Source organism: Platalea leucorodia, assembly GCF_965183815.1.
Source record: "Platalea leucorodia genome assembly, chromosome: 4".
In the NCBI taxonomy this organism is placed as follows: Eukaryota; Metazoa; Chordata; class Aves; order Pelecaniformes; family Threskiornithidae; genus Platalea; species Platalea leucorodia.
This window is the reverse complement of record NC_138826.1, coordinates 62364222-62382696: the sequence shown is the minus strand read 5'-3', so window position 1 is coordinate 62382696 and position 18475 is coordinate 62364222. Positions and strand designations below refer to the sequence as shown.

At 43.1% G+C, this 18475-nt stretch overlaps 1 protein-coding gene across 2 annotated transcripts in view; it reads left to right on the top strand.

Annotated features, from left to right (window-relative positions):
- Positions 1-626: 626 nt before the first annotated feature.
- The window catches only part of SYT10 (synaptotagmin 10), a gene marked incomplete at both ends in the record, with an annotated part of 34804 nt that continues 16955 nt past the window's right edge, over positions 627-18475 (top strand). Inside the window, 2 exons of one of the 2 annotated variants that reach the window (XM_082311072.1) lie at positions 627-762; positions 13351-13708. In XM_082311072.1, coding sequence (XP_082167198.1) covers positions 627-762; positions 13351-13708 — 494 coding nt within the window. Of the gene's footprint in view, positions 778-13350; positions 13709-18475 lie in introns of both variants that reach the window. The other variant, XM_082311071.1, reaches the window with a different exon arrangement.

Sequence of the window (18475 nt, the reverse complement as noted above, 5' to 3'; positions counted from 1 at the left end):
GGCCAGAGCGGGGGGGACAAACTCCGCTTCGTCCTGCCGGCGCGACGAGCGACCGAGCCGCCCCGCTGCGGCCGGGGCCGGGGGGTCCCGCCGCGGGGAGGGGGCAGCGCTCCGCCCGCCGGCACCAGCGCAACCCCCGCGCCGCTCCGCGCCTCCCCGCGCCAGGCCGCCGCCCGCCCGCCCGCCCGCCGCGCCCCCGCGGGGCCGCCCGTCCCGGGCGCCGTCCCGGGCGCCGCCGCCCCTCGCCCGGCATCGGGGCGGGGGAAGGAAAAGTTTCCCCGGGGGAGGCGAGGAGCCCCCCCGCCGTCGGCGCCCCCCCGCGCTGGGCTGCCATTGGCCGAGCCGCCTACCGAAGCCCGCTAGGCACAAAAGGCGTTGCTAAGTGGATGCTTATTTTTTTCCCCTCTTTTTATTTTTTTTTCCCTCCCCCCCCCCCCTTTTTTTGTCTCTCCCTCCCCCCCCTTCACTACTTCTTCGGATGAGAGCGCGGGTTCACTCGCGCCGCGCCCGCCGCTCCGCTCCCGCCGCCGCCGCTCCGCCCCGCTCCGCTCCCCGCGGGAGGCTGCGCGGGTCGGCGCGGAGCCGTCCCGCACGGGCCATGGCCTAGCGGGCGGCCGGGGCAGAAGATGAGTTTCCCCGCGGAGGACGGCGTGGGCAGCCTCTGCCACAAGGCGCTGCAGATCATCTCGGAGCTCTGCCTGGGCGGGCAGGTGGAGCGGGAGAAGTGCGCCGGCATCTTCCCCCTGGAGACCGCCCGCCAGGGCATCGGCGGCACAGGTACCCACACCGGCCCCGCCGCCGCCGCCCCGCCGCTCTGCCGCTCCGCCGGGCCCGTCCTGCCGCCGCCGCGGGGCGGGCAGCGCCGGCGTGGGCGGCCGGAGAGCGCAACTTTTTCCTTTGCCTTTCCCTGCGTGCGGAGGGGGCGGAGGGGGGGCAGGCACTCAGCCCGCTTTAAAATCCTCTCCCTCTCGCAGCCCGCGGAGGCTGCCGCGCCCGGCGAGCAGCGAGGGAAGCGCCGGGACCGCCGAGCCGCCGCTGCGGGGTGCCCCCCGCGCCCGGGGTGGGGGCCAGCGCCTCGGGGGCGACGGGGCAAACCTGGGGCCGCGGGCGGGGGTGCAGGCGTGGGGACGGGGAGCGAGGAGAGGCGCCGAGGGGAGAGAAGTCGCCGCCGACGTGCGAGCCCCGCCGTCGGCTGGAGCCGCGCCGCCGGAGACGGCGCCTTTGCCCCGCAGCTCGCTCCTTTGCCCCCCGCAGCTCCGCTTCGGCAAGGTTTTCCCCGCGGCGGGAGTCTCTCTTCATGCCGAGCTCGGCCCCGGGCTGTTGCATGCGTTTGCGGGGCCGTGCGTGCGGGGAGCGGCGGAGAGGGCTGCGTGTGATGCTCCTGGCACGGGCGGGCAGCATCTCCGCGCGACGGGCGCGCCACGCGTGGGTTGCGCCCGGTCACCCTCTCTCTTCCCCCCCCAGCCGTCCTGCTGTGTTCGGCGTGTGCCGCCGGCGGCCCCGAGCACACGGCGGCAGCAGGCCGCCCGGGGGTGCGGCGGGGGGCGAGGCAGGCGCCGGGGCGCACCGCGGGCTGGGGGCGCAGCTGGCCAGGCCGCGGGTCGGTATCCGTGCGAGGAAACTTGACGGAGCCCCCGGCGCTTTCTGAGCGCGGTGTGAGATATTTTACATCCCCTCCGTTACTCGCTGAGGACGGCAGGAGAGCTTTCGGACAGCCGGGGGGAACCTGTGGAGTCAGGGCAGCCCGCCGGGCCGCTCCAGGACTCGTCCAGGAAAATTGGGGAGGGGAGAGGGGGGATTCGGGTTAATTTAAATATTCCGAAGCCAGAAAAACTGTCGGGGTCGAAACCAGGATTTTGACTCCTAACGGTGATATCTTTGGTCACTGATTTCTGGATTGTCTGGATCTTTCGGGATCGGCTCTACGCTTTTGCGTTATTCTGTACAGTACACTCGGGACCCCTGGCTTTCCATGGTGCTTGCTTTTAGGAAGGGGCTTGAAAATTAGTCCAAGTTCTGTGCTTAATTCCTGCCAGAAGGGATTGGTAACCTATTCTGTCTGTCGATAAATGCAAATAGACGGCTTGCATTATGGCCAACAAGCGTACAGTGCAAATTAAATAAATTAACACCAAGTCATGAAAAGCAGCAGGTCCTCAGCGTGTGCCCCAGCTGCGCTGTTGCTACCGCCGCAGCTGTTACTTTTTTTTTTTTCTTCTAATGCCCACAGATTTTACTGCAAATTCCGGAGTATTTGTAGTATCTCAGATAAAAAACTGTTGTCTGAGAGAGGAGCGATTCTTCCTTCAGACGCCGGTACCTGCGCGGTTCTCCCAAGGTTTTGCGCTGGAGGCGAGCGCCGAGTTTCCAGCCGGTGAAGGCGGGCGCGTCCCGCCGCGGCATTGCGGGCTGGCGGGGGGGGGGGGGGCGGGGAGGGCGATCCTGCCCGGCCCGACCCCACCCGACCCGACTCTGCCCGGCCCGTCCCGTCCCGTCCCGGTGATGCTCGGTCCGCCGCGGGCGCCCCTTCCCCCGCCGGCTCCGCCGCCGGGGCAGGCAGGGCGCGGGGGTCGTGGCGTGCTTCTACCAGTACGGATCGTGGCTTTGTTGTGCTTCGTAAATGCAAACTACCGAGTATATTCCAGTCACGCACTGTGTTCGTTGTCTTGGTCCGAATCGTAGAAGGTTGCATGAAAATAAAATTACCCTACGGAGCTTGGGAAATTGAGCTCTGACAAGATTAGTTTCTCTATATGATTTTTAGAGAGTACTGCCCAGGGAGTCAGTATTAGGTGTCATATAAAAACAAAGTGGGTATATAAACCAGTGGGATATGGAGGATACAAAAATGTCCCACGAGGTAAAGCAAGGTTTGCTGTTTAGAAAACTTGAATCTTCAACACTCGCCTTGATATTGCATTGCATACAGTACAGGATCTTCTTTTTAGACATTTCTTCAATGTCAACAGTCTTCTTGTTTTTTTCATTTCTAAACCCTAACTAACTTGCAATTGTTGGATTAGAAAAAAACTGATATTTAATAGAGCAGGGGCTTCAGCCACTGGGTCCCACATCTCAGCTGAGTTCCTAAATCTCACTTTTTCCTCCTTAAAAGGAAACCATTATTAGATGATGGGTGTCAACTTTATTGGCACACATATTAAATTAAACATTAATAAGACTGCCAGTGAGCATATATTAATACTTTCTGGCTCCAGAGAAGGAACAGACACACTGTCGTGGTTGATAATTGAGGCTATTTTAATATGTAAACACTTGGATAGAAAAGACATAAATATCACTCACATGAATTTTATGAACAGAAAGGTTGCAAATACAGTGTCTAGGCTGAAAGAAATGTAATCATTGAAAGGTGAATCATGCCATGTCTTCTGCTCTTCAAATGCACATAGAGGTCCTTATCATCTCTATGGATAAAGTTAATGTTGTCCACAGTGTTGAACATCCATAGTTCCTGTTCATTAAAGGTAGAAACGTTAAGTATTTTCCATCATCATTCTGGGAATGAAGACATAAATGTCTGTGTTTTCCTGAAATATCTGTCTCATACATAGGCTGGTAGCATTTGGCGTGAGAGACCATGTTATGTAGCCATATCCTTCTGTGGCTGAGTAAATTTCTGCACAGTTCTGGTGTCATGCAGCTGTAGCTGTGTGGCAGAGAGGAGGAATGGCTAATTTAGCCCTATCAGTTTAGCTGTATGTCCCAAACGATGATGGAAGAAGCACTTCCCCAGTGTATGCCCACGCTGGGTGATACGCGTCATGGAACCAGTTCAGTTATTTGCTGTCTGGGGCTCTAGCTATAGCAGTGTGTTGGGAATTAGCTCCTGCAACAAGCACTGAAGTGTGTGGAGAAGAAACTACTGTAGTAAGAAGATACTTGAGTTGTAAGGAGGACTTCTGGAAGATGTGAAGAAGATAAAGACTGTGAGAGGGTTATTATTGTATCTTGTTATGTTATAGAATCACAGATAAACTTTCAATGAAAATCCAAAAAGCAAATAGTTTGGGAGGTGGTATAAAGAGGAGAGAAAAGAAAATAATAGTTGGCTATATAGGGATAGCATATTGTCTCTTTAAATGGCGGGTTCATTTAGTTTGCCTAATCTCAAAAAGAAGATACCTATAAGTGTCACAAAGATCGCATAAGTAAAAATCACTAATGAGATTTCATTGAAGGAAAGAAGTCTAAAAGATGAGGAGACACATATTTGGAAAGGAAAGAATAGAGCAAGAAACATTTCAGAAAGTAGAAGAGTAGATGGCAAAAAGGAAAGCAGTCCTTTTCTATTTAATATAAGAAAAAAAACATGCTCTGGAAGTCAAAAACATTAAAAAAGGCAAGCAGAACTGCTGTGATAGGGTTATGTTGATGGGTGTAATGATTGCTTTCTGTTCAGCTAGACCGTGAAAAGCAGCCAAGCTTCTCAGAGGAATCAGCTGCTTGAGTCAAAAGATGCACCACCCAATCACAGGCTCAAAGCAAAATATGAGACAATATTAACCTTGTGACCCACGAAATTTCACTGGCAAGCAGAGAGGCTGGGTACTGATTTTTTTGATAGTGTAGATGTCTAGGTATGAGAAAGAAGCATAACAAGGATAACAGAATGAAACACAAAGAAGAGGGAGCCAGAGACACAGTCAGAACAAAAAATTTAGAGTATGGCTTTGGGAAGGCAGCGTACAACAAAATGAAACAACAACGCAGAAAAGAGAGCTGTTCAGGTTTGCTGCTAAACAAAAAAATAACCTCCATGGTTTTGATTCCTCTTATTCTCAGAGAAACAAGAGTTTGGATGTTCTTTGTGGACAAACAGGATTACATCAAAGAAATGGCTGGTTCTTCAATAGTTTTTTCCTCTCAGTGACAACACCACCACCTTAGGACCCTCAATTACTGCTCACTGCTTGGGTCAAGAAGGGGTAATCATATTTAGTGTAACGGATAATTAATCTATGGAACTCACAGCAAAGAATCTTAGTGAGATAAATCATTTTGTAAATTTCTGAGAGCTTTAGACAATTAGTGAAGACACGACATCTGCTGTTATATTTTTTGCCCTGGTAATTACAAGGACTATTAATTCTGTCATCTCAGGGGAATGCTCAAGAGAAAAGATTAGGAAGCTGTTTACATTTATGGTACCTTTATATAGTTAGATGGCTATGTGAGCTTTCTTCTGAAGGGTGTAACATTTTTGAAAAAATGCTCAATTAGATGTGCAACAGCTTTGCTTTTTTTTTTTTTTTTTACACCTTTATTTCCAGTAGATTTGGGCAAAATGATTAAGATGTTTGTCAAATAATAGGAAGAGTTCAGGTGGAAAATAAATGGGAGCTGGATGTGCAGGATTGCATCTAACAAAATTGATCTCTAATGCAAGTAAATAATTTTCTAGAAGTGTCCAAAATTCATATATGCAGCTTGGTTATACCTGTATTTTGACTCAGGTTATCTGATTAATAAAGGACTCTAATTCATTTTTTCAGTTAAGCATCCCTTCTCATTTTCAAAGGAACCAAGCACAGCGAAGTCCCAGTTGGGAGCATTTCTGAAGGTTAAGCCAATGGCACAGAGTGCAATAAGAGGAGCTTTGGCATCCTGCTCTAGGGACACATGTTGAAAAATCATTGTATGTCCTCTGCAAATGGTGGACACTTCTGCTGTCTTTGCCTTTTTTTAGGCCTGCTGGTCCTGCAGAACTTCACTATCTCATTACCAGTTCTCATGGGGAACCAATGTTTATAACAGAGCTGGGAACCTAGTTGCTTCCCTGCCAAGAGGGCATATTTTAGCCATCTAGAGTGGCTAGAGAGTTCTAGAGAGTGATGTTTGTTCTTGCTCTTTTGCTTGTCAGACAGTGATTTTTTTTAAGTTGACTGTGCAAAGAGCATCAGCTTCTACAGCATCGTTTGTTATTCACCTAAATATCCTACTCAATTATTTTATTACCATAAAAGTTTAATCTACCAAATTTCTAACCCCACCCCTGATCGACAGTTTATTATAGAAGTATAGAGGGAATAAGAAAACACTGGAGCATCCTGTGCATGCCCATTCTGTAATATAGTCTCAGTCTTCCCTGAAGAGCAATGTCATGGGTCCTCCTGCTGTAGTTGGCATGAGTCTCCCGTTGGCTGTCAGCTGCTTTTCCGACAGCTCTCAACCTGCTGATGGCAGCTGATGGTTTGCATTTAGTCTTGGTTCCTTTAAACGTGCATGTGTGCACGCACGCGCACGCACGCACACGCACACACACACAGAGTATAAGCTGTAGGTATACTTACACTGCCTGGATACGTTTAGGGGCAAGAAAGAACAGATTTACTCAGTAGTGTGCTTGCAAGTTCTTCTCAACTGTGCCAAAGCAAGCATGAAGGGGACCAGAAATGGCTTGAACTAATGTGAAGACTACTGTCATCAGTGTAGGGCTGTCATACAAGAAAGGAATATTTTTCTTCATGAGCAAGTAACTGTTGTGTGAAACAATTGAGCATTCTGTTACAGAGAAATGTGGTAAAATTAAATAATGAACATCTGAACAGCTAACAGACCGATCAAATTATTTATGATACAGCTCATCACCTGGTCAGAACAAAGTTACTGCCAGAGAAAAATATGGTTTTGGGGGAAAAAAGTACCAGGTTATTGAAAAATATGCTTTACAATATCAGTGTTAACAAGCTGTGAAAACCAGAAATGCATCTAATTCAACAGCATAAAGGTAGAACAGAGGGTAAACATACCACAGAGACCAGATTTATTTACAGTAAATTTGAAGGCAGTCACAACAGTGCAGAAGTGCTCAACATGCAGACAGCAGTGATACACAGTAAAAGCAAGAGTTTTACGAAATAATCTTCCTCCATACACGTTTTGCAAAGAAATACAGATGAAAAATACAGAAACAGTTATAAGAGCTGGAGGACAAAGCTGTAATGATGAAGATAAAGAGACACAGTGTTCTGCTGGGTCTCATCATATGTGTGAGATGTTTGTTAGATAATGCTGGGTAAGAATAAACATAACCATGACAATTCAAAAATGATACTTGAGCTGTGTGAACCTTGTTACAGCTATGGCATGCTTATGATTAATGACACTCTAGTGGGTTTATGATGTGTTTTCATTTCGTTTTCTTGTCTGAAAGAGGATAATGAAGTTTTCTTGCAGATGCTTACAGAGACATCCTCACAAGTATGAGAGCAGCATGGGACCAAGCCCAAAGCTGGGGTTTTGTTTAATGGAAGGCAAGGGGGCAGATGTGGATTGAGCAGAGATGGGAGTTACCTTCTATTGAGATTAAGTGAGAGTTAACAAGTAGGAGAGTAGGTAGGCCAGAAAAAGCCTTGGAAGTGGAGACAATTTACATTTGGTGTGTTAGAGAGGAGAGGCCAATGTTCAGTGCAACATCTTTTGCTTCCTACCCTGCAGGCAAAACACGATGACCCAGACAGGCAAAAGTGAGAGCCATCTTCTCTAGTTACATACAGCACACAAATCATGTACTGAAGCTCATGAATACACAGCTGTTGTGGCAAATTCCTTCTGATTTCTGGAAAACAGAAGGTAATGTGGGCTAGGAGAAGACTAATAAGATCTTGGGAAATACCCTCTATCTGCTCGACGTCACGTAATAAAAAGTCCCGTACATGGAGTTTGAAATGGCAAGAGAGGGCATTCCATTTGTGGTTGGACAGACAGATTATCAGATGCATTAACAAATAATATAACTTAGATAAAATTATTTTGACAAGAGATTAATAATATTATGTGCTGTAATCATGTAGTAAATCACAGCGATGCCTGACTTCATTTGATGCCCTTACTGTCAAGGAACATGCTACCATAGAGCTCTGTTAGCATTAAGAGGTGATATACCAGCCAGTAGATGGTGATGGCTGTTTTGAACAAATTCAGACATCAGACTGAATTAACAGCCTAGGAGGAAACACATTCACAATAGGGCTAGAGTCAAAAGATTTGAGGAAGATCTTCAAAGTATGTTTCTCCATGAGAACAGGAAAGGAGATCACACATAGACTTTTAAGTGAAAGGCTATTTTTGCCGTTTTAAATTTAAGTTGGGTGTTTTGACAGGTTCAGGTTATGAGAGAAAATACAAGACTCTGCACCTGTCACTTTCTGAGGCACGCTAAAGCATTATATCTTCATCTGCAGGGATTTGGATGGAACAGAGGTAATTGTGGAGGATCTGCTAATGCCAAGTAAAAATGAACACCAGCAACTTCTTATGTTTCTCAAATTTCCCCAAGGGAAACTGAACAGCAGAAATGATAGGTTGGACCGACTAGTTCATATACGTGGGGATAAAGGAGATCTGTTGGACCCAGACCTTTTATAATTGACAAAGCTCCTGCTTCCCTCCAAATCTTTATCAGAAACATATTAATTTATCTGATTGAGCTGACTCCTGATACGCCAGACACAAGAGTTCCTCTTAGAGCGGTCACTATGGAAAGAGTCAAGTCCCTTATGGCTGGTGAACAGGAGAACAAATTAAAGAAAAATATGTTTGACAAAAAGTTATAGAGACATCGTACTTCAAATATTTAAGAGAACCAAGATCAAATACAGACCAAGAGGTGGGTCAAAAGAGAATATAACCCCCTTTTTTTCCAGGTGTTCCTTTCCCCCTGTTCCTTTCCCAGCAAGAGTACGTTCTCTTTAGCATGGTCCACGTCAGACATGTGCCTGCCTCTTACACACATGGGCAGCTACATCACACCACTATCTGGTCTCTCTCTCTCCATTCAAGATCATGGGTTTGTGGAGTATGTTTTTCCAAAGTTAAGCATCAAGGGGCATATGCTGTCAGGGCACTGACTAAAAAGTAAATGAACTTAATTTGGTTTGGAAATGGAAGTCTGCCAATATGCATGTTTGTGAATGGATTCATGGGCAGAACTTTTCTGAGGCGAATTTCAAACAACAAATTGTTGGAAGCCGTAGTACAGAGACTATTGCTCAAAACATTTCCTAGCATCTAGAAAAAAAAGATGAGGATGTTTCTGAAGTACTTGCCTAGTATGAAAGACTGGCTATCAAGAAGCCTCTTATGGTAGAAATGTTTCTGAGGATATTTATCAAAAATGCAGAGAGTTTTTGGGGTAAATATAATTCACATACTTCCCAAATAGACATGCCTTTCTCAAATGAGAAATGTAAAATTGTCCAAAATTCCATATTTTGAAAGAGCGGTTTTAAATGGAAAACCATGAGGAAACAGGATATTTTCTTTCAGTTATGAAATTTTATCAAGACTATGAAGATGACATTAAGGACAGAGGTCAGTAAAGGAAGATCACCAGCACTGAAATGGTAACTCCATTGAACTCGCTGGAAGATTTCCCGCTGATCAGAAGGGGGTGTGTGAGAGAGAGGATTTTTTTCACATTCCTGTGTTAACCCAGCATAAGAACAGGAAGGGCAAAAAGCATGATGCTGCATGTCCAGATGAATATTCAGAAAGGTGTCCTGTTCTGTGCAAATGTGTAGCATTGAAGACAAGCTGCGATTACCAGTTCAGAAAAAGAGTTGTCAAACAACTACTTGTAGTTCAAGATGATTTTTCTCTTCCTTCATACCAGAGACCAGTGAGAACATTGTTTACAATGTTGGCAATTAACGCTGTCCCAGCAGAGTGAGTATATCTCCTTCTGCCTCTAAAAACTTAGGCAGTCTTTGAATTTGCCACCAGTTCTACATCTTTAAATAATACTTACATATGTGAAGTGCAACCCTGGTCTGATGACACATCCATCCTTCAGTACCCATTTTCCTTCCCAACCAGGGTTCCTTGGCAGGGATGTGAAGACACTCCTAGTCTGCTGAACTGTCTCTTAATGTTTTGTATTAAACCAAACTTCCTATAAAAAGGTAATACAAGAGACATAGCCAGTCTAACATGCAAAGGGTCTGGGAAGCTCTGTTTGACTGCTCTTCTGCAGATGATTTCAGTCTTCACGTAACAGCAAATCTCTCATAATTGCTCAATTGAGTGACTGTCAGAAGTGAGGAAATGAAGCAATATGCTTTTTATGTCAATTTATATGGCATACTCATTGCTTTTTAGCAATTATGGCAGTAAATGTAATTAAATACTTTTTTTTGTAATGAACTATTTTTTGGTCAAGTTCCTGACAATTAAAATATTTCATGTTTAAATTTAAGTATTTGTTGTATTATGAAATACAATATGTGAGGTTGTTTAATTTATTAGTAAAATAGCAAAAATGGAGACTATAATTTGTACAACTGTTTGTAGAATTAGCTCCTTTGCTCTGCTCTTGAGACTTCACATGTTTCATGTGATTATTTTAGGGCTGTAAAACATACATTTTCTGTAAAGATTTTGGGAGTGACTTCAAATTTGAAATAGTTTAATGGAAATACAGAAAAAAAAAGCATAGAGAATGTTGAAGTATGGGAGTAGGTGTTGAAAGGAGACACCAAGTTATTTGAAGGCTTGAAAAGTGTCTTGCAGTGAAAAGCTTAAAATGGAATTGGCTAGAAATGCTTTGATGGAATGTTTTTTCAGCTGATAGTATCTATTCATCAAATTGAAACTCTGCTGGAAGGGATCAATTTTCATATTTCTGGTTTTGAAATGTTTCCAGCAGTTTCAAAGTTGTTAAAACATCCTGTTTCAACATTTTCTAAATGAAAAAAAGGATACAATTTTCAGTTCTAAAAGCCTTCCTCTCAAAATGTAACCTAATTATGCCAACCATCTCTAAACTGAGCTGGAAATATTGCAAATGACCCAAAATTGAATTGCTTTTTGATTACTTTTTTTTTTTTTTAATTATTTCTGATAGATAATCAAAATTTTCAAGAGTTCTACTTTTTGTCACGCTTTGAGAATGGAAAAATATTTTGTCCAGCTTGATTGAAAATTCAGCTGGTTCAGTTTATCAAAAAAGTTCCTTCAGTGCGGTGTACCTCTGTATTAATGTATTAAATTCACTTATGACCATTCTGTGACATTGAGGCCAACTCATATGTAAAAGCCTCTCTCCATGCTATTAAAGTCTTTCATCTGCTGAAACAGAAGGGCCACGTCCAAACCACCTATTAAGAATGATCATTGGCCTACTCTAATTCCTGATCCATGCCCAGGAATTGGCTGGCAGGGTGTGAACTGGCCCAGTTTAAAACCATTCCAGGGACTGGTATAGACAATTGAGTTCAAGTCCTGGGTTTGTTTCCTGGCACAGTTTATTTTATTTGTATTTTGTATAGGTGTGTCTTATGAAGCATACCATATCTTTTAATGTCTCATACAAAGACATGAAAGAAGCAATGACTGTAAATTAGACCTACAAAAATACAAATCAGAAATACAAATTTGCAACAAGGTGATTAACCATTGAAACAAGCTGTAAACTCAGCATCTCTTAATGTCTTCACTTGTCAAGATGGGACAGTCCACTGCAGGACACGCACAAGCCAAGTAAAAATTACTGGGCTCACGAAGCATATTGGGGTAAACAGTAGATTAAACCTAATAGCCTAATAATCCCTACAGGTGATAAATTATCTAGAAAAGTCATATGCAAAAGTATCTTGCTTCTTGTGTTACATTATTATTAGATATAATTATACATCCATTCATTTTATGGAAGCATCTTAAATCAGAATTTGCCAGATGAATTTCTCATTAAGCTGACATGCATATTCCAAGGGCTGCATTTTGACATTTAACTACAGGCAGAAAAGGAGGACACCTTTCTCAGGACTGGCAGGAAATGTTCAAGGAGGCATACTTCTCTTCAAGGCAGGGCAGCAGCTTGTGCCAAACTCTTTAATCAAGAAGCACATCCTCTGCCAATTCCCCCATGACACTGGCCAGGACGTATATGAAGTAAGATTGAGCAGAACCGTATCTTTCAAATCTCCACATTACAAATATTTTGTATTTGCTTTTGCTAATTCTCACTCATTTTCATGCTGAATGGGCCTCAAGCTCAGTGTTTGTTACTGAGAGATGTATCTGGATATTATATATTAATAAAGAAAACATTCCCAAATTTACTACTGGAATCTTCATCTCTCAAAGGGACCTGTGAGCTACATACTGTTCCACAGAGCTAATACATACCTAGAGGACTATTTTTCTTCCTGTGATCCTCTAGAAAAAATATGCTCAAACTCTTGTTGCACTTTTCCACTGGTTCAGTTTAGTAGCCTGGAGCCTGGAGCTATGAATACGAAATATTAGCTGTTAAACTGTCAAAACTTGTAACAAGCAGCAGCAGCCATTGCTTGAGGGACATTTAAGCAGGGTTTATTGAATACTTCTAAAGCATACAAAAGGCTCTTTTCAAAAGGAAAGGGATTTTTTTATTTATATTTTATGATTTTACATGATACTGGAAAAATCAAACTGAAACATGTCACATAAAATAGAACTCCTAATTAGGACTCAACTGGCATTTCTGGTGATCCACCATCTCCTAAACTACACGTCTGTTCATAGAATTTCATTGGTATGAAATCTGTTCTCATATCTTTGACTGTGCTATTGGATATGCTAACTAATTGTGGCAGAAGAAGTCAAATACAGGGCAGCAGAGGTAACTAAGTGTACAGTATGGTGTCTGTACAACTCGGAGCATTGTATAGTGTACTCTGAAGCCAGCTGCATTTTCAGAAAAGAATTTTCGATACAGATGTAGATGTGCTGTCTTGGTCTAACACAGTCTTCATCCAGAGCTTAGGATTTAACCCTAGAAATTTCTTATTTATGACAGACTATATCCTATGCTTATTTATGCCACTTAAACATTAGGTTTTAACATGTTTCTGAAGCAGTTAGCACACAGAGTCAAAAGTTTGGCAAGTCCTGAAGTAATTGGTGTATCAGCCTGGCAGTTTAGTACTGATCTGTGTTCATGTGCACTTAGAGAAAATGTTGACTGTGGTTTAACTTTTTCAGCACGATGGGTTTCTGAGCAGACACCCTTTGACAGCAATGGCTAGGTGTATTTGGGACCGTTTGGGTAGTCCTTTACTTCCTGAGAAGTCTGACTGAATGCATGGCTAGTGGTACAGATACTGGCCCCTGGCCTGAACAACAATTAATGGAGTATTTGTGAGATAGATGCTAGAGAATGATAACATTTTAAAGGTACAGGCTTAGGTATCAAAAAGGAAAAAAATAAAAACCATTGAATAGGACTTTAAAGCTCTATGCAAGATAATGATCAAAATGTTTCTATCTCCTTACCTGTGTCAGTTTTAATTTTTTTTCTCTACATGTTTGTCTGTCATGATGATCTTTGTTTCTAATTCCTTGCAGACATCTCAGTCAGTCTGTTAGCAGTAGTCGTCAGCTTCTGCGGGCTCGCCTTGCTGGTAGTCTCACTTTTTGTCTTTTGGAAGTTGTGTTGGCCCTGTTGGAGAAGCAAACCTCTCACTCCCAATGCCAATAATGTCCCTCAGAGCAACTCCAGTGCTCCTACAGAGGTTTTCGAGACCAGTGAGAAAAAGGAAGTTAAAGAAAATGGGAAACCTACAACAAAGGTACTTGAAGCTGCGTTGAAAATTAGCCACACTTCACCTGATATACCAGCAGAGGTCCAGAACGCACTGAAAGAGCATCTGATCAGACATGCACGCATGCAGAGGCAGATCACTGAGCCCACATCATCATCAAGGTAAGCCAGGGGCACTCGCGTTTGTGGCATGTTTCCTGGGAACAGGTAGAGCCAGAACACTCTGCTGAAAATTTCCAGGATCCTGGATTATTCACTGACTTCTTAGCAGTTATGGGTGAAACAGCAGTCACGTGAAGGTGAAGCCTCAGAGTCCTTTGAACAGAATATTCTGAAACATACAGTGTACCTTCAGTTACATAATTATTTTAACATATGGAGATCTAATCTATGTCTTCTACTACTTTGTAAATACATGTGTTACTACTTTAGGCATTTCCATTTTAGGTTTTGTGTATAGGAAAGTCTATTTCAGTGTTATTTTTTAAAGTACTGCAAGTCTGGCTTTTCACAGAAATATTTTTATAGATACAGCCGTTGCTTTTGCAGATGAAAGTTTCCCTCTCCACTAAATCAATGACAGATTTGTTGTTGATAGCACATTTCTTTAAGACATGGTTTGCCACTTATAAAGGAATTAAAATCCGAGTCTAAGAATGTGGAACCTTATGGACTGATCTTAAAGCAATACAGATTTTATATAGATCCTTAAATAAATGACAAGCATGCAGTATTGCTGAAGTGATTTCTTTTGTATTAAAGTGGAGGACACAAACTTTTATTTTGTCTCAGGTACTGCTTTATATTGAAGAGTAGTGAAGATGTGTGCAGTGACCTATAGTTTCAAACAAAGTTTTCTTCAAATACTGTCAGCCAATTTAACGCATGGAAAACAAACAGTGAACTGCAAAGATCACTTTCTACATCAGAAAAAAAAAAGGGGAGGGAATGTTTTATAAACAAAGAATAGGAAAATGAAGGCTAAAGGAGGCACCTGAAGTGTTACATAATGCCATTAGTAAGAATACAAATACTGTATAGGAAGTAACTTTTCCCCAATAAAACATTTGCTAAATGAACACATGCTACCAAAGGGGGAAAAAAAAAAAAAGCTCACCTTCGCAATAATCATTGGAGGCACAAGACTGGAGAAGACGTGCTTTACATGTAGTGGGCACATACTTTGCTGGCCTTCTGTCAGTCCCTAAAACAGCGTTGTGCCAGCTAAGTGCTCTCATTGTGGCGGTGAGTGCTGAAGTGCTTTTTCCCAGCTATTCCAACAGCGTGAAACAGCCAACAGACAACCACAGGAGGCTCCCAAAAATGAGAGCACTCCAGTCAGGGAAGGTCTAACTGACTTTAGCAGCTGAACCATCTCCTGAATTACGAGACTGTACAGCTGGCTTTAATCCACATCGCCCAGGCTATGCCTGGCTCCAGCTACTGTATCCATCTGCTGAGAGAAGGAGCACAGTATGCAAGCCACTCTGAGGCACATTTCCAAAATACTGGGAAGACAACTTTGAAATTGTAACTGTTACACTAAACACAGAGGGACCAAAACTGATACAGCTTGGATATTACACAACAAGGATATTAGACAACTCACTATTACCTAATAGGATATTAGTTGGAGGAGTTTTATCCATCATGGCAAATCTGTAGGTAGTCAGGCTGTCTGACTTCCTGAACAGACAAGAAATAGCTGGCTGGCAAATGGAATTGAATAGTCCCTGTGGTACTATAGGGGAAGAAAGGAGTTCCAGTGACATGATCCAGAGCTACTTCAGGCTGCGAAAATATTCCCACAGACCTCTAGAGTTATTTGGTGTGGAATCTAAATGCATACAAAATATCTGTGAAGCCAAGGACAGTTTTACAAAATTAAAACCTGCCATCAATCCTACTCTTTCTGCACATGTTGGTAACTTTTGTAAGGGAGATTTTTCTTTTTATTCTCTCTAGATTATTGGGGTTAAATCTCTCCTGAGAGGGACAGTTCCTTTGCTTTGAGTAACCCTGGTTGTCCCACCTTAGCCAATTCATAGTAGGGTGTTTAGAGACATCACCTTCCTTTACAGTTTGCTGAAAAACTCTGCATTCTTGCTACAAAACATGTTTAGGATGAGATGTGTCTTAAAAATTACCCAGAAATGGTCCTTTCTGTGTTTGTAAACTCACTTTTTCTGTACCCCTGTCTGCCTTAAGTGAGTCTTAACCTTCCCACAGCCCATATTATTACTGCCAAGAATATCGTGTCTAAGATGAAGGCTGGACGTTTAGACCAGCTTTCCGGATTACTCCTTCTCCTTTGTGTCACAGAATATTGGATCACAAAATGACTAAAAACTGTTTCTGGTGTCCTTCATTTGGGACCTCTAAATAAAGGGGAGCCATTAGCAGACACAGAGGTAGCATAGCTTTCTCTTGCACCATCTTTGACGCAGCACTGCTTCATTGTACTCAGGAGTCCCAAATGACCCAAATGCACCATCTCCTAATGTGTTGTCAACTGTATTCAGTTGACAAAGGATCTAAGAGAAATGTTTGCTGTCTGGATTGCCTCTTCTACACTGATCTCACCCAAGCTGGGGCAAAGAAAAGAGTTGTGACCAGTTCTGTGATAGTTTCTTGTGGCCATCAGCTCTTAATAAAAGAAAGAGAATCATATTAAGTCATGGGAATTGAAGCATAAGGATTTTAAGAAGCTATTCAGAGCAATAATAAAATGTGCCTGAGCACTTTTTGTAGATGGTACATTTAACATGAAGACATGTTAGTGTAGGGAAATGATGAATTTCTGCTTAATTAGAACTATATCATTTTCATAGTTTCCAATAATATGAAAAGACCTTCTGGGGGGGGGGGGGGGGGGGGCGAAGCTCTTTAATCCTTGATCCCAATTAACCAGAAAACTACAATAGAAGTCCTGCATCAATGGTGTTCATTTACAAACATTTTTGCTCTGTGTTATTGAGAACCGCTCTTCCCAATACTTTGTGAAAGTATTCTGTAATATAGCTTATTGCTTCTATGATATTCCTTCCTTCAAATGTTCAGCTGTATTTTCAAAGGACGTGCTTTTTCTTCTTTAGCATTAGGTGGAAGAGGAGCTTGTCATTCAGCTCTGCAAAGAGTAAGTCGGTTCCCAAGAGGCACAAAGGCAAAAGTGAGGTGCTTGGGAATGTTAAGGTTAAAGAAAAACAAGCAGATCTGTTGACTTCAATGATTGCAAGGAGGAGAAAGCAGCCTCTGTTCTGTCTAAATACCACAAGTGCTGGTGTCCATTCCCGGGTTTGGTCCAAAAGATTGGTCTAATGTCATCTAAGAAAGCTAGACCGGAGCCACCCCTCATAAATCTCAAGTCATATCATAAATCATCATCCTATCCTTCTCTTTTATCTTACATATGGCAGTCTTACTGAGTTACAGATCAGCTTCATGCTATCATTATTCCTACGCAAGCACAATTTTATATTAGACATTTACATACAGATTTACTGTCACACAAAATGTATTTGTTCTATATTATGGAAGGCATGTCTATTGTAGGGGTGCTACATCTAGGAGCCAGTAAGGGTTGAAGTACCTGGATTTGCACGTTAGTAGCTTTGCAGCATTTTTATAATGTGGTTGCCTGACATCCTTGTACTTCTTTATCACAGTCATTAATTCCTTTGTTATTGCAGAACAAAGGAAGATAAATATGTTGCCATGACAACAATGAAGCATCTTAATAATTAACAGACCAATTAACTATCTTGGTGAAATTCTGTGACTCAGAACAGATACTAGGCACTATGTAATTAGGACCTTGGCTTACTAGAGCAAAAGCACTGCTGGTTCCCACAGGGAACAGCCACACAGCTGCACTGTTTTACTTAGTGACATCTTGCAACAATGACTACATTCACTAGAGGATCTTACGTGCATAAAGTGTGAAAATTTGAAAGAAGATTGCTACCTTAGAAATCATAGATTTGGGGGTTTATATGTTACTTTTACAAGTATTAACTCAGATCTTCATAAATGCAAGAGAAGTCAAGGAAAAGAGAATTTGTCATGTATCCATTTTCACAACTGGAAATGCCATACAAGCAGCTTCACTGTTTCCCCTGCATAGGCAGTTGTCTCACTGCTTGTCTATGGCAGCATTTGGACACGATTGTCTGGGCATCTCAGTACTACAGCTGCAGGTGTGAGGAGCACTCAGGAAGGCCTACCTGCACAGGTTTCATTAGCACAGACAGAAGTAGCAGTAGCTCAGGTCTTCCTGGACTTCATTATGAGTCAAAGATACTAGAGAACTAGTGCCTTAAATTGGTGCATGCCCCAACATTTATTGCCACTACATTTCGGTTGGAGTTCAGTTCCTTCCCGGTGTTCAGCACACCTATGAGGCTGGACTTCTCGCAGGACAAAGGCACAAGGACAGCCCTGAAACTCCCTGAGGACAATATTGTCCTTTTCAGACTAGTTAGGGCCTTTCAACTCCTCACTCCATTCCCATGTAGACATCATACACTATGAATTTGGCGAGTTTAAACATTTAAGAGAAAAGAAAATCTTTCAACTTGTCTGTCTGTAAAAAAGGAAAGGTAGAATGTGTTATGAGAGGTGTGTATTATTCATCTAAATTTGAGATGAAAACACCTGTATTTTTTGGAGCTACTTCAAATCTAGACTATGAAGTTCTCCCTCTCCTATTCTTGTGTTGCAATAGGACTGCTACCTGCACTTACCAGTACTGAAACAGCCAAAAGGGGAAACGTTCTTGTCTATTATTCAGTGGCTGCAGATTACCCTCTTGTATCTCTGCTCAGCTGAACTGCGGTAGTTTTGTGCTTCATGCCTTCTGCAACCACTTCACTTACAGCAAAAATACAAATAATATCTATGAAATGAGTCCTGGTTGCTTTCAAATGGACA